Source organism: Zonotrichia leucophrys, chromosome Z, assembly GCF_028769735.1.
Source record: "Zonotrichia leucophrys gambelii isolate GWCS_2022_RI chromosome Z, RI_Zleu_2.0, whole genome shotgun sequence".
In the NCBI taxonomy this organism is placed as follows: Eukaryota; Metazoa; Chordata; class Aves; order Passeriformes; family Passerellidae; genus Zonotrichia; species Zonotrichia leucophrys.
In genome coordinates, this window is record NC_088200.1 from 64,614,248 (window position 1) to 64,641,912 (window position 27,665).

General features: G+C 42.9%; 1 protein-coding gene across 5 annotated transcripts in view; it reads right to left on the reverse strand.

The window, feature by feature from the left end:
- Nucleotides 1-17,291: 17,291 nt before the first annotated feature.
- SEMA6A (semaphorin 6A) overlaps nucleotides 17,292-27,665 on the reverse strand; it is a 106,761-nt gene continuing 96,387 nt past the window's right edge. For all 5 annotated transcript variants that reach the window (XM_064735103.1, XM_064735100.1, XM_064735105.1 and 2 more), the window contains one exon: nucleotides 17,292-21,396. In XM_064735103.1, coding sequence (XP_064591173.1) covers nucleotides 20,207-21,396 — 1,190 coding nt within the window. In that variant the 3' untranslated portion in view covers nucleotides 17,292-20,206. The remainder of the gene's footprint in view (nucleotides 21,397-27,665) is intronic.

Genomic DNA, 27,665 nt, shown 5'->3' on the forward strand with positions numbered 1-27,665 from the left:
CCCTGCTGATGCCACGGGGCTTTGAGCTTTGCCACCATGTGTGTTTAGGCATCCTCTTCCTGGTCATCTTCTGCTTTGTTTTTCCTCCTTCACTAAGAGTTTTCCTCCATACACTAAGACACCCCAAAAGACACATGGTGATCCCTCTGATGAGCCCAGCTGCTTTGCAGCCCCCAGAGCTGTGCCGTCCCCAGTGTTCAGAGCGTTTCCCTGCTGCAAGAAGAGCAGGGCCTGCAGGCCTGTCCGGGCCGGTGGCAAAGCACGCACAGCGCAATGCGCTCAGGGCCTCCGGGGACGGCAGGTCTGCTTACAAGGACCACGTAAATCCCCAGGTTTTCCTATCAGTCTGGCCACAGCTGTGTGTGCCTGCTCTCTCCCTCCCCTCCGCCCTGTGGGATGGAGATGGGGGGAGATGGGGGGATGTGGGGTGGGTGGTGGGGGGCAGCACAGGGAGGCACCCATTAACAACTCGGCTGCTGTGAGGAGAGCTTTGCTTTCCCTGTGCTTTAGCCCACGCAGAGTGATTTGATGCAGAGAGCTGTGCCTCACCTACCTCATGCTTTATTAGGCTCTTTTCCAGCTTGGCTGTGCATGCTTAAACAGACTTTGAACCCCATTACGTGACCTTTCGGGTCCTTGTCTGTCAATTGAGTTGCTTCCCACATGCTGCGTTCCCCATTTACAGCTAGAGCCAGACCTTGCCCTCTCTGTAAAGTATCATGTGAGTGTGACCTGCTGCCATTGTAAATGGAGCTTGGCTGTTCCAGCTATCCCTACTCATATTCCTCCTTTACCGAGAGCGCAGGCAAAGACAGATGTGTTTACAACTTGTATTTTGTTCCTTCCCCAAAATGGCCTAAAACCCAAACCTTGGATTTTTCTCCTCAACTATAGATATACTGATAAAGAGAGGTTATTGTTTGCAAATTGGTCCTACTGTGCTTAATTTGCCTTGTATCAGTGTATAGCACTCTGTCTACATTCAAGGCTGTCTGTGCGGGCTGGCTGGGGCCAAAAAGCTGTAGTGCCTTATGTCCCTCATATCTGTCCCTGGATTAATCAGGTTATAGATATTTGCTCCCATTGTGAAAAGACATCGAAAGAAAAAAGGAACCAGCTAGGACACTGCTAGGGTCCCATCCTCCTCTGCCTCGGTAGCCTTTTTTCACTGTGGCATTCCCTAATGTTTATGTGCTGTGAATCATCTGTGGTTTGTACGCTTTGCATTTCTTAAGGGCTGAAGTTTTTGCTATTAGGTCCTATTATTGCCTTACTGCAATGTGAAGTAACAATAGGATAATTATTTGGTGATGCTTATTTTTCCTATTACAGGTGCTGAGGTTTAACCCCAGTCAGCAGCCAAGCCCCACACAGCTGCTTATTCACTCCCCCACCAGCAGGATCAGGAAGAGAATCAGAAGGCTAAAAGCTTAGAAAACTCATGAGTCTGAAAAAGCAGTTTGATAGGGAAAGCAAACGCTGCGCACAAAAACAAAGCAAAGCAAGGAATTAATTGACTGCTTCCCAAAGGGCAGGGAAAACAAAGCAAAGCAAGGAATTAATTGACTGCTTCCCAAAGGGCAGGGAAGAGTCCAGCCAGCTGCAGGAGACCAGTGCTCCATCACAGTATCAGTGACATGGGAATACAAACACCATCACTTTGAATGTCCTCCCCCTTCCTCCTCCTTCCCCCACCCTATGTGCTGACCATGATGTCAGGTGCTCTGGAAATCCCTTTGGTCAGTTGGGTCACCTGTCCTGGCTGCGTCTCCTCCCGGCCCCTTGGGCACCCCCAGCTCCCTCACCAGGGTGGAAGTGCAAAAGCAGGAAAGGCCTTGGCTCTGTGTAAGCCCTGCTCAGCAATAACAAAACATCTCTGTGCTATCAACCCTGTATTCAGCACAAATCCAAAACACAGGCCTGCACCAGCCACTTGTGAAGAAAATTACCTCTATGCCAACCACAACCAGCACAGCATGAACACAATCATTCAAAAAAGACCTAAGCAAACAAAGTCCTTTAATGTGAGAAAATTATATCAAAATTGGCATAAATTGTACTGTTTTCAGCGAGTCTGGAAAAGGAATCAAAGTATATTTTAGATATTTATGGGTTTTACCTCTGAAAAGTGAAAGAAACAAGCCCACAATCAAATTTGTAGTTTTCTTTTTCTTCACATCTACAAGATGTTAATTGTAAGTGAAAATACTGTTGATTTGAGAACAAGTGGGAATTTTTTTTTGTTCTGATAACTAGTTCATTTGAGATGCACAACAAATGCCAAAAGAAAGCAATTTTTCATAAGGAAAAGTCCTGTTGAAAGATCTGCAGTATTTATTCTTTTGACCATGATCACTCTTCGTAACTATGCATGTTACAAGATAAAGTCAAGAACACTTTTGCCTACTGCTCTGACATATATCGATGCTTGCTCACCCCACAAAATGTTTGGTGTGTCAGAAGGACACATCTGTCCCACTCTGGAATCCTCTTAGCATGGTTTACTGTGGAGTAAACAATTTTTCTGTGTGATGAAAGCAGAGAAAACTGATGTTTGCATTAGTGTGCCATTAATGCCTTGTTTTACACTGCCAGCCCTTTTGGCAGGCACTGCTGCCAGAGCTGAGGACTGGAGCTGCAGCTTTCTGGTTTTTGAGGAGCCCTCCTACCCAAAGAAGAAGGCCGAGCCTCTGCCTTGTTTTACATGAGCTGACAAAATTAGCCTGGGTGGTTGAAGAAGCTTCAAGTTCTCCATAAATAAATCACAAGGGAAAAAAAAATCAACAACAACTCTTTTAATGGCAAAGTTAATTGTGACTTGCAAATGAAGAATTGTTTTATAAATTGCTGAAAGTTATATATAAAAAACCAACTTGATTGCATAAACTTCTTTAAAAGCTGGTTTTCTGTTTGGTGCCTGAGGCTGCAAAGACTGAGCTTGGGGGCAAGGCTGAGAGGAGGGAAAGCAGGTGCTGCTATTGACTTGGCTGCTAACAGAATAGCATTAAACTAGATCACTAATAGCATTGAACTAAATCACTTATCTCTGTTTTGCCTTCCACCTCCTTGGATTTCTGACCTTGGTGGGTGCAGCTTTGCAGCTTTGATATATGTTACAGCATCTCAGCAGAGCCCTGCACATTTTAATTCTTGATCATTAGGTGATCTCAGCATGGCCCCTGGTAAATCACAGACTATTAAGTTGTCTGATGGCCTCCTTTCTCATCCTTCAGATGAAGGAAGGTGCTAGGGAGGCTGAGCCACCTCACACCCCTAAGGCCACATCCCAGCAGCCAAATAAAAAGCATGCAACCCAGGCTTTACTTGGTGCAGAGGTGCTGGGACACTGCTGGTAGCTGGGCTGTGTCCTTCAACAAGGTCACAAGCCACCCCATTTCCTCTTCTGCATGCACTGACCATGACCAACAGCTCTGTGTTTTTCCACAGAGACACAGCTCTCTTTATTTCCCTTCAAGGCGAGGTGCAACTGAGCCCATATGGCTTGTAGGAGCCAACCTTTCCTTGCATCCCACCTGAATTACCCAGTTAGGGTGGTAGGTCCCTGCAAACCCAAAAAACCACTGAGATGTGGCATTCAGCTCAGTTCATTTGGCAGCCACAAGCCTGTCCTGCTCACTGCTCAGTGCTGCACGACCAGTACAGCATTTTCAGGCATCTTGTTGAAGATTTTATGTAATTTGGAATATTTATTGAAAACATATTAAATAAGGTTGGCCCGAGACACAGTCCTGTGAAAACCCTGCTGGATCTGGCCTCATTATTAAGCATGCTCTAGGATCTACCAGAGCTCCAGTTTGTAATTTGTCTTCGTGAACAATTAATGCAATATTGTTTGGGAATCAGACCATCCATGCCTAGAATTTACTGGTGTTGGAAAATCATTGAATGGTAGAATGGCCTGGGTTGGAACGACATTAAAGGTGGGAACTTTAGCATAAACTGCAACTTGGTCTCAAGGCAAGACTTCTTTCCATGCTCTTAAGGCTCTCAGAAAGACATGTGAATAGAAATATGGCAAGTGGTTGTAGTGGGTCTGCTAAAAGTCACAATGGTCTGCACTGGGAGCCTGCAGATGGTGTGAGAGCAGTGCAGGAAGAGCAGTGTGAGCCCTCCCTGTCTGTCTTATACTTACAGCATAATTAGGATCACATAAATGCCACTGCTGTTAACAACCATGGTGATGACTGTTGTATCAGAAAAGTCCCCCTGCCGTCTGCCTCCCAGGTGTTTGCACTTACATTTCACTTCCCATTAAAATGGTCTGCAGCAAGCGCCGGGGGTGTCAGAGCTGGGTGATGAAATTGAATTAGTTTGAATAACTGAATAAGTTTTAGATCTTGAACTGACAGCTTGTTCATATAGATCTTAAATGCCCAGCAGCAGCAGCATAATTTGCATTACCCAGGCAGGGCTGTTCAGAGCAGGAGGGCAGGGCTGCACACGGCTGGTGCTTGCTCTTAACCTCACTGCCTTCAGGAGCCCTGCCTTGCAGGGAGAGACACAGACTCAAATTGAGTAATTGCAAATAAACCTCTTTCTCTTTCCCTTCTCCTTCTTCTTCTCTCTCTCCTCTTCCCCCCAGGAAGTGTGCAATTCCTTGCAGAAAACAGCATATATTCTGATTCATTCTGATTCTGCCTGATCCTGCACAGCACAGGCAGTGCTGAGGAGGGCAAAGTTTCATAAAGGCCTTTTGTACAGCTCATTCTGAAATCTGGCATCACCCAATGAAATGCAGACTGAGCAAGCAGATTTTGAAGAAATATTTAATAATTTATGTTGTACTTGGCACTTGCATAGCACCTTTCATCCATGGCTCTTAAAAGACTTCAGATGTCAATAGATGATACAAACAGAATAATGTTTTATTATAATAAAGCCATTTTGCATGTTCATGAAGAGGCAGAAATTGCATTCCCAAAACAATGAATTGCTTTATCTATAATCAATAAAAAGACAGTCTGTAAGAAAGTGGGACACAGAAGTAGAAATCTTAAGTTTCCAGCTCTTCCTTGTGAACTTTTTGAGGAAATAGAAAGCTTTAGGGAGAATAATGATTTTATACTTTTACAAAAGTACCTGGTTGACTAGCATTTTTTATCCACAGTTCTTTCAAGGTCTCTCACACATGGTGGATATTTGCCCTCCTGCTCAGTATCCTGCCAGCTGAAGGGGTGTTACTTCTGTATAAAGCAGCAATTTGAAGCCTCTGTGACTAGGTTCACCTGCAAATATTTTTCTTTCATATGTTATCAATAAATGAAAAGTTGTCTGTAAAGCCTTTTTCCCCCAAATGCAAAACAAGTAATGGATGTCCACAAAAATCAGAGACATCGTAACCTCAAGTCTCCCTTGGAGTTTCATTTTTTTAAATAGATTACAGTATTTCTCCCTATCATCCAAAGTATACTTGTAGATTGTATTAGATTAGATTAGGAAATGCATGAGGTTTTACAGCTAAAATTTCCAAAAGCCCTTTCAATTTATGACAGTTTAGGCTTTAATAAGAGGTAAAGAGCAACTGAGAGGAGTAGTCTGAGACTCAGAGCATGGTACTGTACAGCAGTGCCCACTACCCAAAAGGGCTGGTCACACTTGGTGTTGCTGTATCCTATAGAAATGCTCTTTAGCTGATGGTAAATACACCAGAGGCTGATCAAGTGGTAATGTGGTGGATGTAGCTCTGAAGATGGGTTCAAAAAAGGTCCAAAAATTCCAAATGGCATTCAGCGAGATTTTGTGATTATTTTACTCTAATCCTTTACCCAGAGGATAATAAAAACACCTGGTTCTGGCTTGTGCATGCTACTACTTCACATTGAATTAAAAGAAAACTAAGAAATTAAATGGAATTATTTAGAAGGACAATACCTTAATGTACAAAGCCCTTCAAAATAGAATGCTACACGAAGTACTTACCATTGAAAACATTATTATTCACCAGTACTTACCACACAGATATTATTCTGATATGCTATTCCAAACAGTAGCGTTACCGCACTGTGGTTTCTTGGGAAATGCATGGGTTTTAATTGCAGTACCATTACCTGCATTGATGGCGTGGTAGGATGTGGGTAAATGTGCCCAGTATTTTCCTCTGCAGGAGGCTGTTTGCTGCTGTCTGTATGCCAGCAGGCTTTGTGCTGCAGGATGGCCTCAGCCAGGTGGGTGCTGTGAGGTGGTGCTGCTGGGGAGGTGCCACGAGCAGGGGCTGTGCAGCTCCTCCCTGCCCCACCTGGCAGCCTCTCACACCTCCTCACCCTGAAATTTCAGATGTGCTTTGCAGCAGTGCAAGTTTGGGAATGTGGTGGGGCACGAAGGTGGTGTTGGGCCAGTGAAAGGCCTTTTCACACTGACTGAAACACACACTTTAGGACACATGCAAATACATAATCTGAGTAAGTATGGTGCATCTGACAACAAAACTTGATGCTCTTATATGCAGACAGATAAGCTTATTACTATGTATTTTACCGTGTAGTTTTCATTCCACTTTTACTTTCCTCTCCTTTCCCCACCTGGCAGTTTGCCTCTCCTTCTTTAGGTGTTATTTGGCTCAATTCTTGTTGTAGTTACAAAAGTCTGCTTTCATTTTTCCCTTTAAACACATGGGGTATTGAAAAAGCCACATAAAAATATATGAATACCTGATGGTAGGGAGCCAGGCTCTTCAGTGGTGTGCAGTGACAGGACAAGCACACACTGAAATACAGGAAATTCAGCTTAAATATAAGAAAACCTATTTTTTACTGTAGAGGCAATCTAATGCTGTAATAGGTTGCTGAAACCATCCGTGGTGTCTCCACCCATGGAAATACTAAAACACAAATGCATGTGGTCCTGGGCAGCTGGCTCTAGCTGAGACTGCTTGAGCAGGGGAGCTGGATGGGATGGCATCTGCAGGTGCCTCCCATCCTCAGCTGTCCTGAGAGCATGTGGATACATCTGGTTTCTGTAACACACACAAATATATATTAAAAGTGAAGGCTGCATTATGTGAATTTATCTCTGTCAGTCCACGCTGCTGCTCAGAAGAGTTTGGCTAACCTGTGTCAGGGGGGTGTTTCAGCTCTCCAGTGCTTCCTCTCTGGCACAGCCACAGTCACAGAAGGGACTGAAAACATCCTGAGACAAGAGGAAGGAGGAAAAGGATGTGTTTCAACTCCAAGTTGCTGGGATTGAAGACCTTCCAGGCCCTCTTGGCAGAGCTGCTGCTCAGGGATGGCAAGTACCCTCATGCTCTGTGATGAGGGGCACACACAACAGGAAAGGAGAGCAGGAAAAGAAAGGCATTGCCATGTGCATCATGCCAGTCATGCTGTCGACTTCAGGGTCCCTTTCTGCCAGAGCTCCCCTCTGCTCTGTAGCCAGGAGCACAGAACAGACCTGGGAAAGGGACAACAGCTGAAAAAGCTGTAGGTGGTAGCCCTGGCACTAGCTTCCACCTAAAGTAAAAATAAACACATACAAACCCTCCACAAATAAATGAAGAGGAAGGCTAAGTGAAGAACATCAAGCTGCTTTGACAGTCTCAGTACAGCTGATGAGTGATTAGAGATGTATCTTCACTGAGGCCCAATTACAACTGAGTGTTTAATTGCTTCTGGCCAGCATCAGCCCCCTGGGCAGGAGGCAGCTGGTTGCCTGCAGCCCTCATTCCCCAGAGGAGTAGGGGAAAAAACTTTTCTGGCTCTGTGGATTGTTTGTCTTTGGCACAATTTGGAAGCAAATCAGTTATAATTTTTATTGCTCTAAAAATTACACTATTATTTTTCCTTTAAGTGAGGTAACCTTTAATTAGCTGCATGAGTGATAGCATGCAATCTCTCTTAAATTACTTAAATTTAGTCTCATAAGGTTTCTGGTTTTTTTTTTTTTTTTGTGGGAAGGTAGCAGATTTTTTAACACCATCTATTCCTACCCTCCTCACTTACGAGCCTGCTGCTGCGAGTCCTCCAACCCCTGATGTTGCTTCCTCCCATGACTGTGCCTTTCATACTTTATTTCTGAAGGACAGGTGAGGTCTCAGACTCCTGGACACCCTGTTGTGCCTCATCCCAGCAGCAGTGCTTCTTCTGGAGAAGGGAGGTCCCTCCTCACATCCACCACAGCCAGGATGCAGTGTACTGGGGTAGCTTTGCAAGCCCCCACTGCTGTGAACAAGATACAAGGTACTGTACCAAAACCTGAAAATTAGCAGTTAATTTGGCACATAATCCCAAGAGGAGTCTTCTTTTTAATAGAGATAAAATATACTTAATATAACTTTAATATATCTTATATATCATATGTGCAAACCACATTTATATTTATATTTTCTAGATATAATATATGGCACAATTTTTAGGCCATACATTATATCTAGAAAATATAAATATAAATATAAATATAAATATAAATATAAATATAAATATAAATATAAATATAAATATAAATGTGGTTTGCATATATGATATGCAAAAATATAGATATAAATAATGAGGTTTGCACATATGATATATTTTCTATATATCATATATGCAAACCACATTATTTATATCTATATTCTTGCATATATAAAAATTAGTATAGTTGGTGTTTTATGATCAGTTTGCCACAGGAGGGTTTCTGAAAGCAGAAGTTCCTTGATGCTGGAGACATCCCATTTGCCTGCCTGTGCCTTGGCAGCAGGATGTCCTGTGAGCATCCAGGCAGTGCCAAGGGGCACGGCAGGCACAAGTAGGGCTGGTGTAAAGTGGTGGCACAGCTCATGCCCAGCCTGTAGCTGCAGGTGCAAACACACCTCACCAGAGACAGCATTGGGGAACTCTGTGAACCCCTCCCTGGTGACCCGTGGCCCTCGCTCCCTGGGGCAGCAGCCTGCTTTCCTTCCTCCTCTCACACCAGTAGCTCCTCTTCTTATTCTTCCATGCTCTGGGAAAGTTCAGCCTTGTTCCTGGCTCTTTTTATTGAAACAGGAATATCCGTGTGCCTGCCGTGTTTGTAAATTCTTCACAAAAGAGAATTCTTTTCCATTCAACCCCCTTTCCTTTGATTCTCTGTTTCTGCCACCACTCTCCAGGCTTATGGAGCTGTGCCTTTCCTCAAACCTGCCAGTTATGCTGGGCAATGCAGAGAGAATGTATGAGATGGTGACCTGGGACCTCGTGACTGCCCTTGTCCCTGCTGCTGGTTTGCAGGTAGCCTGGGACAAAATGGCTTCAGTCCTCGCTTTGCCTGCTCATAAAATGTGTTATCCAGCCTATTCTCCTGCATCAAAGTAGTCCCAGTAGGGCAGGCAGCATGATAAGAGGGAAAGGAGAGGGAAAAGAAGGATTTAAAAAGGAGCAGCCTGAATCACACCCTTGTTGAAATACACAAAGGTTCTCCTGTGCTCTCCAGATCAGGCTGAATGATCTGTGGAAGCAGGCAGACTTCTGGGCTGGAGGGGAGCAATGACCACTTTTGTGCAACCACCACCGATGACTGGGAGCACCCTTTGCAGAGGCTGATGCTTGTAAGCTGTGCCCCTTCCTGCAACTCTCACAGCACCTGTATTTTGCAGTGCCAGACACAGAAATGGCAGTGACTCTGAGGTGCTCCCCTTCTCATGTGGGGAAAGTCCCACAGACAAGCCAAATCCACATAAGAAACTGCCTCCATGATCTGAGCTAATAGGGCAGCTCTTAATTTACATAATTAAAGCAATAGGGAAAGACCACATACATCTTTATATAGGTCAGGGGAGTTTATAAGTTTACTTTCTTTTATATAACATAGTCACAGAATCCACAGAGGGAAAATTAGTTTTTATTGCTTTTAGACCAATTCTAAGTAATGTCCTTTCCAGCATTAGAGCTAGTGGTTCAAACTTCAGGTAGATTTTTTCATTCAAAAATTAAGATGAACAAAGAACTACTATTGAGTTGCATTTGTTATACTAAATGGCATGTGCATTTAAAAGCAAATACTCTGGACACTATTTAGTTTTCTGTCAGTCAGCCTACTGCATTTCATATTCTGTGTATTAAGTGAGATTTTGTATCAGCTCTAATTGTGGATGAGACTAGACCATCTAAACAATCTCTGTGTTGAGCTGGTTACACTGGGAGATTGAACCAAAGCTGCAGCCTGTGCAGCTCAAGAGTCCTGCACTTCAGAAAGTCCCTTCCTGAAAATCAGATTTCCCTCCACTGACTAATATTTGGTATGACTTATATCATTAAGTGTGTTTGCCTGCACAGGATTTTAAACTCTAAATGACGATGTACTACAGTTAGGAGATATTTAAACACATCAGTTAGAGTAAAGAAGAGGTATTTGAATGTAGATGTGAATTATTTAAATCTTTAATAACTGGGCACTCTGAGTAAAGTGTTTAGGACAGTAAGTGGGATGCATTTCTACTCAGAAAGTGTTTATATAACTGTAGTGCATCGATGTGGGCTTAATTACCTGCTGATCTCAAACATGAAATCTCAGTTAAATGCCTTTTAATCCTATTAGTACAACAGAGCCAATACAGCAGAGGATGAACAAAACAGTGTTACAGGCTGCATCAGCCAAGCCCTTTTCCTTTGTCCTCTGTGTTTCCAACACATCCATGAGTACAGCTTCTGGGTGCCACGCAGAATAACCAATTATGTCCACACAATTAATGGGACAGGAACAAGGAGAGTGGAAGCAGGTCCTGAGTCTGCAATTTGCCCTCACAGGCATGGCACGGCCTTATGCCTGTTCAGCTCTGTCAGGTAACTCCTTTAGATTTACTGGCTTGGAGGGCAGTGGTTCTCATGGAGTATCAATGGCTGTCTGGCCTCGGTTAGTTTGGAAGAAGCTCAGCACCATTCTTAATGCAGTTGGCAATGCGGTCTCTTCAGGAGGGGCCCTGTGGCCCTGCCCAGTAAATCTGTCATTCTGTCCCAGTTTTAAAACAGGGAGCTCACTGGGCGAAATTGTGTTTCAGGTCAAGACTTTGGGTCAGTAACTGTGTTGCCAGCAGTAATGCATTCCAACTCTTCCAGAGTGCACATCTGGACCCAAATGCTGCTCTCCACACAACCTGACAAATTCAGTAGTTCACCAAAGTTCACATTTTGCACCAACAGTAAATGTCAGTTCTTAGCTGACCTGCTGTTTGGATTATCCTGGGCTTATAAACATGAGCTAAACTCTCTGGATTCTGTTCCGAGAGTTTTCCTCCATTTGTCAATTACCTGCAGAACAGAAATTCTCCAGGGACCTTTCCTGGGACCAGAGACAAATACATCACCATGTAAACTGCATCTTGCCACAGTTCCAGACTCTGCTTGAGGAACAAAGGACCAAGGAACAAGATAGTAAAATTGAGTAACTGGAGTGGGGAGGCAGCAGTAAGGATCAGTGCACTGGCTGTGCGCTTTCCAAAGGGGAAGTCTGGTTAACTCGGAGAGGTTTGCTGGCTGAGGTTGGCAGGGACAACCTATGAATAACACTTTGCTTAAATTCAGTGCAACTATTTCTGAAGTTTTGCTTGTACTTCCTCCAAACTAGGCAAAAGGAGTCCTAGGACATAAATCATATCCCAAGCCCTGTTCAGAAATTTTATTTAGTCTGTTGCAAAACAACTGCTTGTAAAATGTTCTGCAAGAAATGGGGTGTTTTTGCTTTGAGCCATGCTGGAGCTTTGGCCCCGTGTGTCTGGCTCTGCTGCCTTGTATACAGTGCTGTAGTGCTTCTGCACTCGGGCCAGTATGCTTTTGTAACTGGACATAGTTCTGGGCAGAAGTGCATGGGTCTGAGTGCCCAGACTGCAGCTAGGAGGATGACAGACACAGTAGCAGCACTGCATGGGCTCATGTATTGTCTAGCTAAGGACTTCAGCATATCGAGGTCTTAAGAATAGCTATGGATGGGGCAAAGTGTTTTATACATCAACATTCCTGCGGTCTTTATCATGTACAGGAAGTGCATGTAATGCTACATCCCTATTAGCATCTATGAGAGTAGGACAGCTAATGAAAGGGCTTGCAGCCAGGCCAGCTCAGTTACCTCCTGTTTGGTTAAACAGCTGAGCTGTCCTGGTCAGGAACTTGACACTTCTGGGGACACACTGCTTGCACATAGGGAAGGGCAAAGTGCTTGTCTCAGATGGGTGGATTATTAGCCTTTAATTAAGGAAAATCGGACATATGTCCAGATCTCTGAGTAGTTTTGGATAGCTTCGCAGGCAGTTGATATCTGCTTTAACCCTATAAGTTTATGTCGTGTACTGCAGGCTCCACAGAGATAAGAAAATACTCTGGGTCAGCCATGAGGACTATCTGAAACCTGAAACTTGACTCTGGGCATTTTCAGTCATTGTTTTTTCCTTATTGTGAAACCACAGTGCTACAGATTAAAAGACTTGGTTTCTATCAATGTTTTTCTTTTCTGTTTAGAGAAGAGATTTGATTATCAAAGAGGAAAATGTCCTTCAGATTGTGGGTTGCTGTGGTACAGGCCTATCCTATTCTTGTTTTACCATCAAAAGGTAAAACTGGCCAGCAATACTATACACCACACTAAGAAAAGGAAAAAAAAAAAAAAAAAAAGAGGGTCAGGAGAAACATACACTAGCACACACAAGTCCTTGAACTTCCACAAAGAGATATCATGTTACATTTTGCAGTGTTTCCTAGGAAACCATTACAGTGTAAAAGGAACTCTTTGTCTCCTGCTCTTTGTAAAATTGTTTGAACCACCACATCTCGTAAAAGGTTGCTTCACAGACAATTTATGCAGCATTTAATAAAAGCTCAATCTGCAGTTTGCAGCACCATCAGAAGCAATATTTCTATCAGCAGTCTGAATATTTTAGATTCAGAAAATGGATAAGATTATGTAATAATTTCCAGAACTCAGAGAAACAAAATATTCTAGCTGGCTTTTTCTTTTTCTTTTTCTTTTTTTTTTTTTTCTGACATGGAATGACTTTCTCTAGCAGCTAGGCTGTATAGATATATAGAAGAAAATGCAAAGAAAATCCCCCAAAAGGCAGAAATTGGTTTACGAAGCTCTTATCAGCACCTTTTTACTGGCACATTCCCTGAAGTGGTTTGGTTTCTTTTCCTGTGAACATGGAAGAGGTTTGAACAGGGTTTCCACAACGTCTTTCTTGCTGTGGAGGCTGTGGCGCGGCGGTGCCCAGCGCTGGTGTGGGCCCCCTGCCAGCCCAGATCCAGCGGGTGGAACAAAGGCTCGTCTGTCCTGAGCTCCCTGTGCCTGGGGCTGTCCCATGCTGTGCAAGGTGCTCCCCAAAACAGGGCAGTGCCCAGCGGGTGCTGGGGCCTTGCTCTGCATGAGGGCGGCCTGCTTGCTCTGGAGGGCGCGGCCATCGCAGCCCCGCTCTGCAGAGACGGTGAGGGCCTTGAGTGCTAGCGCAGGGCATGCAGGCCAGAGGAAGGGAGGAGCTTCCACTGAGGGCTTTACCAGTCATTTTCCATTATTTATCATCTTCCTTTAAATACAGCACTCGACGTCTGCTATTTCATTTTAAGGAGGATAAATGTGAGGGCTCACAGGGCCTCCATGGCTGCCAGCAGGCTGTCCTGTGCTTCCCAAGCACTTTGCTTAAAGAGCTGACCTAATGAATTTTTTTCCCCTCCTGTAGTCCCTGTCATTTACAGTTTCTATAATTTCCTGTCATAGCTACTTTCTTCCTCCCCCACCTCCTTGTGATATTGCAGGATTCATCTATAAGCCTGATGTGCTCTGACTGCAGCATGCTAGATTTGTCTTCGTCTTAATATATTATTTATGATGCTATTATTCCTTGCAGCGGACTGCCTGCCATGCTCTGCATACAGTTGCTGGTCTTCCAAATGCATCATGGCCAGCAAAGGAAAACACTGATCTAATTGAATTAACAGTGGTTCTGTTAGCCTTAATAGAGTTTGTCATGAAACACTAAGCAGATATGACAATGATCTTGGTTAGTCATATTTTTATCCTGACTTCTAGACATGGTTACTGTTAGCCAGATCAGTGGGGAGGATAATTCTCCTTTGCTGATCAGTAATTGTGCTTACCCAGACATGTAGCAATCACTTTGGACTGATGGCTGAAATAAGCCAGGGACTTGAATAGCAGAAAGTTTTATATTCTGACAATAAACTTGGCTAATTAAAACAAGATGCAGATGGTACTGCCACCTAGCAATTTTCACCTCACTTACTCTGACTCCAATTATAGCTTTTCCCTACTGACTTGCACTGTTTAAATTACAGTCAGGGGATATATGACTATTTACCTGTTTCTATTCATATGAATATGGCTAACCCATCATTGTTCTGCACAAGGTATGTGAAGATGGACTTAGTACTTATTCTGAAAAGTATCTCCACTTTTTAAAAGAAAGGAAAAAGAGTAATAAAAAGACTACTTAGAGACTCATAGCAGACACATGCATCAGCCGGAAGCATATGAATATTACACACACAATGTGTCTCTCTAACACTTGTTCATTGGAGCAGGTGCCATACTTCTGGGAAATTAACTTTAATTGGATAAATAGAAAACTGGCCTTAACTAAGGCAGTCCAACTCCCTTTCTTAGCTTGTTATTTTCTTTAGACACTCTGAAATGCTTGATATTGATCCCTTGGGTGACTTTCACTGCTCAGAGTAAAATATGTTTACAAGGAAAGGGTAAGACAATCAGTCATCAAGAATGGGTTAGGTTTGCTTGATCCTGCCTCAGTGCAGTGGGGTGGATAAGACTATCACTTGAGGTCCTGCTCATTGCTTTAAACAAGCTATAAAAACAAGCTTTAGAGAGCAATAATCCATGCCTAATCCAGGGAGAGAACAGCCTGCTAATTCTGTGGCAGAAGAATTATCAGAATTGCATCCCTGGAATTTGTCTGGCCATCATGTGGATCATGTGTTACTGTTAGTGCTGATGCATCACCATTATGGCACTTTATTCTGGCAACCCTTTCCATGCAAACCAGCTGTGTGCATGGCCATCCTACTGGCAGCAAAGTGCCCTGAACTGCACATGCTTGACCCAATTGCCTCATCTTCTTTTCACATGGAGAACTTTCAGGTAAAAAGTATTCCCTGATGGGTTTCCCTGATTCCCTGTTACAATGGGACAGGACTTGAAGTTGTCTTTGAAACTACACTCTGGTATAGTTTGAAATGTATGTCTGTTGGAGGCAGAGGGAAAGGACTAGGCACTGGACCAGGATTTATTTGCAGAGACCTATTGTTTTGAGTCATTCAGCTGAGTTTCATTTTGTGTAAAAATATGTATGCAAATTAATGCTGATTGGAAGGGAACTTCCATGCATCCTCGATGACACGCTAAATGAGGTCAACGTGAGTACCATTAATACGATGAATAAGATGACACTAACTTGAGTGAAGTGCTCAAAGCATCCTCGCTTTCTCTTGGCTTTCTTGTTTGTCCTGTTCAGCCCCAGGGAGCCTCTGCAGCGTGGCACCAGCAGCCCCTCTAGGGGACAGATCTCATGATTCAAATAGACAGTGAGTAGCTCAATGGTATCCTCCCCTGTCAGAAGTCACCACAGTGTCACTGCCTCTTCTGGGTGACAAGCTGTGTGCTCTCAGTGGAGGAGCCATTCCTTGGCAGGGTGCTGCTGTGGGTGCCTGCCCTCTGCTTGGCTGGCCAAGACCCCCCTGGGGCAGTGTATTTCCTTCAGGTCCTCTCTGATCCCTCCTGCCCAGCAGAAGGTAAGGCTGCTCTCTGTCAGAGGACCTGTATTTGCCATCTGGAAGTGCACCTCTGAGGGAGTGTTCCAAGGGAAGAGTGCTTTAAGAGGCAAAGTACAAACCTTCCCTTTGGCAGCAGGTTTTGGCTGCATGAACAGAGCAGTTACAGACCCCAAATAGTTTGCTCATTAGGGCACTTGCCCTCCCTACTCCATGCCTATGTTTTAAATGGACTTTCCTTTCACTGGCAAGAGATGGAGAAGCTGTGCAAAATGAGACATCCAGCACCGCACCGGGCACTGTTGGGTCCTTTTCTCCAGGCTTGTCACTGGTTATGGAGGAGCATTTATATGAATTTAAAAAAAGAGATATATTAATCTTTGAACTGCTTCTGTAGGTGCTGCCTATACAAAGCATTTCAAACAGAAGAATAGACAAAGGAATTTCACAAAGGATTGTCTGCAGGACTGAAAGAAACACATATCCCTAAGCACCTGGAGAGCTTTTGCTTTCCCATCTGCTGCAGCTCTGGCAGCATGCAGGTCAAATGCAGCAGAGAGTGGAGCACTGTGTTAACTGTGCACTGCCCTCAGTCCCCGGGCTGGAGAGTCCCTGAGCATTCCTTGGGGCATGTCCCACGCCTTGGAGAATGTTCCAGGCAGACATTCTCCCTGTGTGCACACCACACATCTGCATGCCAGTGTGCCCAGCTTGAAGGGAGCCCACACAGAGAAAAAACCAGGCAAGTATGTGGGCAAGGCACTGAAAAATGGTGTGTGCAATGCTCTGCATTTGCGTGTCACATATGTGGCATGTATCACAAAGGCAATAGGTCCTGTACAGAGTGTACTGGCAGGGCAGAAAAGCCCCAGTATGATCTGAGCAAGGATAAATTACTGGATTAGATTCCTTTTATCTATGGGGTCACACTTCACAATGCCTACTCCGCTCAAAAAACGAGTCCATTAAGCCTAGTAATGGACATAACCAATGTTTGTTTGTACTGTAGTTAATGGCTTTGCATAAGTGATCCCATTTACACAAAATCAAGGCAAAGAACCCAGGTATGTTCCAGTGACTCTCAGGACTAGGGAGTCATTACTTTTACACTCCCTGTTATTATCTGTTCACTACTATTTTCTTGCAGAGTAAGTCTCAGACAACATCCTCTAAATCACGCTTGTGAAGCACAACAGATTTATGCCTGTTGAAAGAAAATAGTACAGGGTACTCTGCTATTAATACATAAAATCTGGAGATGAAGTCACATCTGTATGATGATCTATTTCGGTGGACCACATGTTCCTAAATCCTGCCCTTGCTCTTTTAAACTATCAAGTCTGTCATAAATATTTGATGATGAACAAGCTTATAAAAGCTAAATGCAAAACATGAATAGAGGGAGAGCAAATGTGTGATTTAACTTTTAATTAATTACCAGCACCTTACACTAAAGCCCATCTCCTGTAAGAGGCAAAAAAGTAATAAATTTCTTCCTCACTGTAACGTGATCTAAATTATCAGCATTGCATTTATTTGTATTTTTTAAAGGAAAAGGATAAATTCTCTAGAAACAAGAGAACCAGGAAACAAGAAACAAGGTAGAACAGTCTGGTTTTATTACCATATGTAATCAAAAGCTTTTATTTCCTATCTCTCCTCCTTTTTCTTTTCCTTTCCTGCCTTTTTTTTTCTTTTACAACCGACATTAAGTGTGAATCACATGTTAGGGGGATGTGGAAATGAAGGGAAACTGGTGACATCACAATACTTTACAACTTTACAGCAAATGAGAATTTGAATTTGTTGCATCTACGAGTGTATAGCAAGGGTGGAAAGCAAAGGCACACATAGGTTCATGAATCCCTCAAAGCAGAGGGTGGAAGAGAACTGGGGTTTGGGAAAGGATGAAAACAGAAGACCCACCGAATACAAAATGAACATTTCAAGGTCAACCCAGTAACTGTGTGTACTTTGTGAAGGCAGATCGCTGCACAAGCTGTTGCCATGATTATCCATCTCTGTGTTTTGGGAGGATGTTTTGAGGGATATTATCAAGGGAACCCTGCTTCAGGGGTTGGAGCTTGGTGAAAAGGTGTTGAGTTGGCTAATTTTTTAAAGAAATTACCTTGCTACCTACTGTTTTCAAAGGGTTTTCAGTTTGTTTTTATTAAAACAACAACATTGCTTTGGATACAGATCTATCTACTCCAGTCTGCATAGTTCACTACGGGTGAACAAAACTGTTTCATAAAAGAAGCCATGATGAAATGAAAGAACATGCAAGCACCCTTGTTACACACTTTGGTGTAGACCATCCAGACCTTGTATATACCATCTATAAGCTAGTGGACTTAAAATCTGTCTTTTCAATCATTCTGAAACAAAACCAAAACCCTGAAAAACAAATGGAAGTATAAAATTTTAAAAAACAAATTGAAACAGAAACAACCACCTTACTCAAACATACTGTTCAGTAGAGATATATATATATATATATATATAAAAAGCTTAGAAGCGATCCCCATCATTTTTCTACAGTATGTTGACACAGTTATTGTAACAGATTAAAAACACAGCTACGTTTTGCATAAACTGAAAGACTGGAAAGGAACTTACACACCTGCGTGCGCACACACACGCACACACCTGCGCGCACGCACACTCCCACACTAGCTACATGCACAGTCACACAAAAGAAACAAAGGAAAAAAAAACAAACCCCCGTTTTTCCCCAAAGAAGTATATGCAGCATCCTTCTGGAGCAGCAGGTAGCTACAGCAGGAGCCTGCCTGCCTGTCCTAGCTCCATGTGCCCTGCATGCTGCAGGATGTGCGGCTGGGCTTTCTGCAGGGCTTGGCCCCTCTCACCCGCGCTGTCCCCAGTCAGGGGATGTACCAGCTCCGTGGACAAGGGTGTTAGTCATATTCCTGCTGCCAGTGAGAACCATCTCCACGCTGACATGCTGTAAAGGGGGAGCGGGAGGTGGGGGAAGGCAGAACCCCCAGCATGGTGCCTTGGGAGCATCACCACCAGTAGGTGGTTTTGAGAGAGGACTTGGCACAGCTAGAAAGTCAAATTTGGAGGGTATGGTGCTAGCCTAATTTCTTTAGGGATGTGGGGTTATGAAAATAACCACCACATTCTTCTTTCAATGCCTTTACTCCAGTTTTTGAAGGGGCTTGGAGGAGGAAGGATCAATAAATATTTGCATTACTCAAAGGGGAAAAAGAAAAAGGTTTTACATACTACAGCTCACAAATATACACAACTGAGGGTGTAAGGCACAAATTTACATGTGGAAGAAAACAGGCTATTCACAGATATATTCCCACGAAAAACCCGTGTGATAAGACCATAATTTATGCATGGTAACAGCCGGCATATTAGCTAGTTCACACTGTTTGAGGATTTTGTTTGCCGTCTCACATGCAAGGTGAAATGAGATGGCACATCACAAGCTGGTGCCTTCACAGAAAGTATTAGCTACTGACAAAGCCATGTTGATAGCAATGGTGCACAGATGTGCAGCTTTTAAGTTTCTCTTGCAGCTGCTTTAGAAGTTATGAACTTGCGGTATTTGTTGCTGTCTTAGGTCAGAGGCCCAGCCAGCTAATTAGCTGAGAGACTTAAATAGATATCCCCTTTTTAGTTCAGCTAACCAGGCAGTCCAGGCACGAAGTTCAGAAATCCAGCTCCAACTTATCTAACTCAGTGAATTTCTTGGAAAAATAAAAGAGTTCTAGTTACTCCAGTTAATGGGTTTCACGTTAAATAGGTATAACTTTCAAGGTACTTCTCTGAAAAGCTGCTCATGGGATGATAATGTAGGTCAGTTCCTTAAGAAAAATGAAAGTTGAACAATAAATAAGAGGAGTTACTTGTGTTAACAGTCACATGTTATTTGTTAAAAGAGAAGGGTAGCTTGCCCAAGCTGGCATTTAACTGCTATGACCAAATGACTGTAACACTGAAGGGCATCATTTCACAGTACCTGCTAGTGGTAAACCTCTGCCATTGTTAAGTCAGAGTTAGCTTTATCAATTGATTTTTTTTTTCTTCCTTTTTTTAAAGTTTTTTTCTTTTTTTTCTTTTTTTTTCTTTTTTTTTTTTTTTACATTTGTATGTTTTTTTACATTTGTTTTGCTTTTCAGAGCGCTCTTTCCCAGTTCAGGAATGCACTGTGCAGTTAGGGGCAGGGGGTGAAATGTCACAGTCATTTTCACCTGTGTGCTTTTGGCTCAATGTTTTTGATGGAGGGTTAGTCTTTTGAGCAAAGAACTGGCAGGCTGTGGGGGTGAATCCTGCAGTTGCAAACCTTCAACCATGGGTCATATGGCTCGGGTTTAAAAAAATATTCCACTTTTCCCAGAGAGCAGAAATCCAACACATCTTCAGCTTGCAACAACCGTCTTCTCAGAGGAGCGAGTGATAACAGTTGCAGAACACTGGCTTTCAAGGGCAACTTCTGCTTAATTGCCATCCTCCTCCCACTCCCCCTCCCCCTCTGATTATGTACACGCATCGTTGGGTTTCATGGACGTGGAGAGCGGAGCAAAGGAAGGTTTGGGAGGTACATCTGGCTTTAGCGAGGGCGTGCGTTTCAAGCCTGACCTCGTCAGGGAGTTGTAGGCAGTGAGGCTCGGCTGCCGGGATACAGTCACAGCCTGTGCCTGGGCAGCGTGGACCTGTATGGAGTCCACTCGCTGCGGGGCCGGCGGCGGGTTGTCACCCCGGCCGAAGCTCTGATTGCGGGACAGGTGGGACGAGTTGGAGGAGTTAGTGTTGTTTCTTTTGAGGGTTGATGCCTGATGACTTCTCGTGAGTGAGTTTGTGGGGTAGCTTCTCTTGTAGTCCACGTTGTACGCAGAGGAGTGCATCTCTAGCCGCTTGCTCAGCCCGCTCTGTGACAGCGAGGTGCCTGGGGGCCCCAGGGAAGCCTCCCGCTGGGGGACTTTTGGTGGCATGCTGTCGAGATTTTCCACTAGGTTAACTCCATGGCTGGGGCTTTTGCTACTGAGGTGGTCCTTGATAGTTTTGTACTCAAGGGTGGCATTCTGGTCCTCCACAGACATCTGAGCCCCATCGCTCATTTTTGGCTGGTCAACATACTCATGCTGGTAGCCTTGCTGGGCTATGGGCAGGACCACAACACTGGGGATGTGGCTGGGAGAAGCCCTGAGTGGCAGGTCAGTTGGTATCACTGGTGAGGCCATCGAGGGGATATCTTTTGTGCAGGCATTGATGAGGTTCTGGTTTCTCTCCCATTCCCGACTGCCTCGGCTGGGCTTTCTCTTCTGCTGCAGGGTTGGGGTGGACTCCGGGGTTGGCAGGGCAGCCAGGTCCAGATGGTGCTGGTCAGCTTTGATCAGCATTTTGGCAGTGCTGCCTGGGGTAGCCAGCTTGCCATTGTGCATCAGAGGCGTGAGGATAGCTTCAGGCTTTGGCTCCTTGGACTGAGCATCCCCAAAGAGGCCACTGAGCTTGGAAACACTGCTCATGGAGCCGCGGCGGGAGTGGGTGAGCTCCTTCTCCTTCCTCTGCACGGCAGCCATGTCTCTGCGGCGGTGGTCGCAGATGCAGTACACTACGATTCCTGAAAACACGGCCCCCATGACAAAAGCAAGAATCACAGCAATGGCCAACAGGGTGACTGGCACCAGCTGATCATGACCTTTCAGGTAACTCTCCCGAATCACTCCTGCAATAGACAGCATACAGAGGTTAAACAAACTAAAGACAAAGGAGGAACGGGGATGGGGGGAAGGCTACTTATCATTAACTAGTTTATTCAAAGGTGTGCCCCTGGGAGGTTGCTTTGTGTTTTGCCAGGGGGATTTTGTTTATCAGCTTGTTCAAATTTGGAGACATACTCTACCTGACAGCTACATCATCCATGTACAGCCTTCAGCTTTCAGTACAGCTTTCAGATCTGCAGCTGAAGACTACAAAGTTCAGGAGTCGAAAGCTAATTTACTTGTAGCACAAGTACAATTGTTTTGAAATCCTGGCCCTGGCCAATTCACGCTGACTTCAGCAGATCTTTTAGCTCTCCTCTGACATACTACTCATTCCTCACCTTCCTCTTTCTGATCTCTCCTAGGCTAATACCATCTTTTTTTTACTATGGTAAGTCATTGGTATTCAAAAGCCATTAAATGGAGGAGAGGAGATAAAGTCTTGGTGAATGCCAAAGAAGTGCATCCCATATTGTTTAAGGCTTCTTTCTCTGTTCTTCATTCTGTTATCTTTGTCATGTGTTTTATAAGTCAATGTCACATGCCTGGGTTTCAGAAGGAGGCTTGAGTAACCATGAAAGACAGAGCACAATGTTGAAATTTATTGAGCCTGCTGGGTGACTGTCCTTGCTATTTTAATTTTAAAAGCTCTCTCTTTTCTGAACACATGAATAGGTTGACCTCTGTGCTGAAACCTATGCTTTCTGTTCTAAAAGACCTGACCTGATGCCACATCCTGTGGTCAGAGGTCACTGTCAAATCCTACTTGGCCCTCCAAGCACCCACTGTCTGAGGAGGCACCTCCTCCTCTTGAAGTCCCTAGTGCAGCATTAATGAATACCCTAAATTTCCAAAGTAAGCTTTTTTCCTGATAAGGGCACCAAGCCAGCAGCACTAATGAAACACAAGCAAAAAGCCTGTAATTTTTTTGTTGTTGTTTCTTGTTTGACTTTTTTTTTAATTTCTGGTTTTGTTCTCACTGTTTGCAAAGAGCAGCCACAGTTTGACAAGGAACTGAAGGAATATCTCTCCCACCTCTTCTTCCAGAAAAGGCCCAAGTGCCAGGGGATTAAAAGCTCCACATGCTCAAAGGAAATGTAATAGTTGTCCTTATTTCGGGAGAGATACCAAGGCAGAAAATACAACTCCAAGGCTCTCCTGAGACTTTATGAAGGTACAAAACTTTCACCTTGTTAAGCAACTCCTAAAATAAGTTTTTTTCATGTTTTTGGTACAGAAGGTAATTACAATCCAGAATCAGAACCAAACTATGTTAAAAGAATATTAAAAAGTTACCACTATTTCACAGAAGCCTTTGATAAGTATTCTGGCCAGATATAGTATTGTTCCCATTTTTCTGTCCCAAATTGATTGCAGCATTTAGGTGGACAAGAGATATTTACATACAAGAGATGAACTTTATATTTAAAAGCAAAACAGCTCTTGAAATCATAAGCACCTGCACGTGACATCGCAGCTGGGTGCCGCAGAAATTGTTGTGCTGTGACAATACAAAGGATTATGATTTCACAAGGAGAATAAACAGCGAGAGCAGATGATCACTTAAGAAAATATGATCCAGCATTCATATAAATGTCCTAATAGTAAATTGTAAGGGCAGGAAAGTAAAACTCAGAAAACAATATATAATTAGAAACAATCTTCAAATTTAGTGTTTCTAAGAAAACTCTCTTTTAAAGCCCAGAAGCTTCTTCAGAGGCAGACTCTTCTATTCTTTGTCATCAGCTTCTTTGTCAGCAAGAAGCAGTAAAACCTTACTCTGTAATTTAAATGCACGTACAAAATTGCTGTATGTAGAAGAACAGTCTAGTGGTTACAGCACAGTCAGCAGGAACTATATTTCACTGCAAAGGTGTTGTTCTCCTGTGATCCTTCACCTGCTCATATTTGCATCCCAGACTCTGCAGCATTTTGTGGCCAAATTTATTTACGCTTGTAAAACTGTTTGCAGAGATTAACCAGAGAATCAGATAGAGGGTCTTAAATAGATGGGAAGAATGAAGTTAGGAAAAGCTTCACCTTAAAAAGTCTCTGTGCACAAACTTCTCAGGCATGGCCCTTTGAGAACTTATCCAATGTGTTTTGCATGGAAAAAACTCAAAATCTCTGCTCAGTGCCTACCTAAGGGTGTAAGTACCCACAGTCAAAGCCCAAAAGCATGATTCATGACAGGAAAGTCATATCTTACTAACTTAATATTCTTCTGAAAGGATGGTCAGTCATTGAAACAAGCTGTCTATGGAAGTGGTAGGATCATCATCCCTGAAAGTATTCAAAAAGCACGTCAATGTGCTACCTGGGGACATGGTTTAGAAGAGATCATGGTGGTGCTAGGTTAAAGGTCGAACTTGATGATCCCAGAGGTCTTTTCCAACATAAATTGTCCTGTGACACTATAATTCTAATATTTTTTTTATATATAGATTGGGAGCAAGAGGCTGGAGTGCAGCTGTGCGAAGGAAAACGGCGTTTTTGGTTGAGGTAAGCTCAATATGATTCAGCCATAATGGTGGGAAAAAGGGCCATGGGAAAAGGGCCCTTTTCCATGGTGGGAAAAGGGCAAACCATATAAAAATATTGGAATGTTGACACATTCCAACACACAAAAATGATGGAAAGACTACAGGGCATCAGTGATGAAGTGTGGCTTAAAATAATTGGTTTGTTCAGCTTAGAGGAGACTTCATTGCTACCTAAAGCTTCCTCATGACTGGGAGTTCAGGGGGAAAGTGCTGTCACGTCTCTCAGGTATCTGGTGACAGGATGCAAAAACTCATGTCCAGCCCTGAAATTTCTGCTGGCTGAGGGGAACTTCAAGCTCTGCACTCTCAGTCTTCTGCTTTAGGCTAAGTCCTACTCGATGAGTGCTAGCCTTAAGCACAAACCTGCATCACTGCATGAAAAAGCAACATAAAATCTTCAGCTTTAGGTTGCCAGGAGATATCAAAACATTAGTACTCACATGACAAAATTCCTGCACAGTCCAGACTGCATGACCCTTAGTGTTCATGAAAGGGGTAGCTGAAATGATGTTGTGCACACTGCTGGTGTTTTACATGCAGAAATTTATGAGTCTCTTAAAACATCCTAATTCCAGCTCTTTCCTCTTGAACTCAAACCTTCCTGATGTTTATTATGTTTCTTACATTAAAGGATATTTAACATTAGTGCCTTTTCTCTAGGCAGGCTCATCTTCTCTGGAAACAAAGTCAGTTTAATGATATAGTTTATTTCTTACCAGAGATCTCTTCCATGTGTCATTAGTCATACAAACAATCCCACTAACTTCAATGTAAATTAAAAAAAAAAAAAAAAAGGGCAAGATTTGACCCTTCATCAGTGTCCCTGGAATAGATTAAAAAAATAAGTAATAAAAAAGTAGGAGAAATGCTCAGCATCCTACTGTCATGACCACAGGATGGGTGGGGGTGGTCTGGAATTTAACATGATATATCAGCCTATAGGCTGATAATTGCAGTTGTTGTCCATCAACATGTCAAACCTTAACATCAGCAGTAACTGCCTGCACAGAGGGATGACTAAGGAAGTGTGTGATCCCCACCATGTCGAGCATGAGGCAAACTGTTCATGTCTTTACAGTTTGTATTCTGTGTGCTTTTACTTAGGCCTGCAATTCTTAAAGAACATCACAGTCCACATGGCAAGTCCAGCATCCTTCATTTGCACTTGTTGTTCAAGGAATTAAAATGAAGAAAAAAATAATCAGAAAAATGTAGGGTTTACATTTTTGAAAGGCAAGTAAAATATTCTGACTCCCAGGCTTGAGGTTATTGAAAAATCTTACATTTATTTATTATCTGACATACTTTTAAGACATCATGTACTGGAAAACTGAATGGGCTGGCAGCATAGAACCAGTAAAATATGTCTGATATAAGAGTCCCCATATTAAAACATCTTATTTAATAATAAAATTATTATTCTATATTAAATACATTTAAAATATTATGTCTAGCACTTTCCTGTTTGTAATATATCATTTGCAAAAGTGAAAAGACACTACTTATTTAATTTTATGTGGTCTGAATCCACACCCCAGACTATTTTCTCTAGTGCATTAAGACCTATCACCTTGGATAACAACAAACTGTTATTTTGAAAGGGATCGTTTTGACAGAATTATCTGTATTAACATTGTACTCCGAAGTTGGGTAGTGGTAAAAAGAAAAGTAAACCTGAAAATGCTACAAAGAAATAGATGACATCAAATATTTGCATCTTCAGGGATGAGATCTTACATGTTGTGTCACTAATGCCCCAAACATTCTGACATTTACTGACCTCCCTGGACGCTTCTTTTTAAGCTCTCTCCATTACAAATCACAGTTGGGCTTACAAGTTCAGGGTCCCCCTATATGTGATGTAATATTATTTCTGGCTACTAAAAGAGACAGTCTAGTCACCTGATATTCTCCCTTTTCCATGGCTATTTTGATTCCCATAGACAACCTGATCCTTCTTCCTCCATTAACTTTCTGTAATTTCATCCCATGTCCTTTTGTCTGCATCTCTTAACGTTGCCGTTCACTTTCTCAGTCAGTATACCCTGCACTGTAACAGTCTGGAACAAGCAAAATCACCTCTTCTCACTCATCTAATGAGAGAGAAGACCTGATCTGGTATTGTGTTGTACTGCTTTGCATAATTGATTCCCTCTTCCAGCAGAGCCTCTAGCTAAGGTACACAGTTTGGGCTGGCTGGTTGGTTAAGAGGACACTTAGAAAAATGCTTCCAGACCTTCAAGTGATTCAACTCAGAAATGAGCTAGGATATGTATAAATCCCGTGAGTACAGCACTGATCTAGCTAAAGGTAGTTGTAACTAATGAGCAAGGAGATATTACATTTTATGTCAATAATACATATACTATTATGAAAGTTGTGGGAGATGGGAAAGGCAGATTTGTGATTTGTCTCTGGGTAAGAATAATACAGAAAAGACCAGAGGTTATACAAAGATATAGATCTCCTCTATGCTAGACTATCATAAGCAGGAAAGTGAGGCTCCCTCTTTTCACCAATTAACAAAATCATTCAGGCTTTTGGACAGTACTTATGCTAAAAAAATCAAGTTAAAAAGCAAGATGTGTATGAAAATACTGATGAAGCTATTCTTTCTAATTGTAATAGAAAAGAAATTCCAAGGGCAGCAATGTAATTAAAATGAAAAAAATCACAAAGGGATTAAGTTCATTCTAAGGAATATATTGCATGAGCATAACTGAATAAGAATAATGAATATCAACACAAAAAACTTCATCAAAGGAGGACAGACAAGGGACAACATGGAGACTGAACCAGTTACTCCTTTTCCTGCTGCTGCTTAAAAAAAACAAATCCCCACTCTGATCTGTAATCAGAAATGCAACAAAGTCAGGGAGTAAGTGTGGACCATGATAGAAAAAAGAAGTAAACCTACTTAGATACCAAACATTTAAAAATTGTCTTAAGGAATTTTTTCCCCCATAGCTCAAGGAGCTAGCCAAAGCAATTTTTAGACATTGTAAGCTATCTTGGGCAACATTGGGGGAAGTACACGCATAAAGAGCTCTGGAAAAGGACAAGTGTATTACATGCCTTTGAGAATAGCCAAATGGAGGACAAAACAGACCTACCAGTAAAATCTTTCAAATGGAGGTAGCTCTAGAACAAGTAATAAAGCAATCAATTTAATGAGCACCCAAAGAATAAAGTAATTAAAAAGGGAAAAAAAAAAGGCAAAGCAAATTTTCCAAAAGTAAATTATGTTAAACAAGACAAGCTTCCTCTCTTGGCAGGATAAACAGCTTACTTTTTGTAGGGAAGGAGTAAGTATGACAGCTCTTGACTTCTCTAAAGCCTTTGACTTATCTTCTCAGAAGTAAGTGAAAGCAAGCTAAAACCTGCTAAAAAGCTGCAGTTGAAAAGTGCTGATCAAAGGTCTCCCTGGAAAGAGATCTGAAGTAAGGTGTTTGTCTCAGGAGAACAGCAATTAAAACAGGCATCTGCAGAAAGGAGACCTGGACTCCAGAGGCCCAGAAAAAGTTCTGTATCCTTTTAGCATGTACAGCATAAAAAGAAACATCTCACGATGAAGCCTAAATTTCCTTGTCTCACCTGTGATCCCTGTGTGACATGAATGGCAGGACATGAAGAAAAGCCCCACAGCCACATTCCTTTCAGTCTAAGTTCTGGTGTATGCTTTGCAGTGA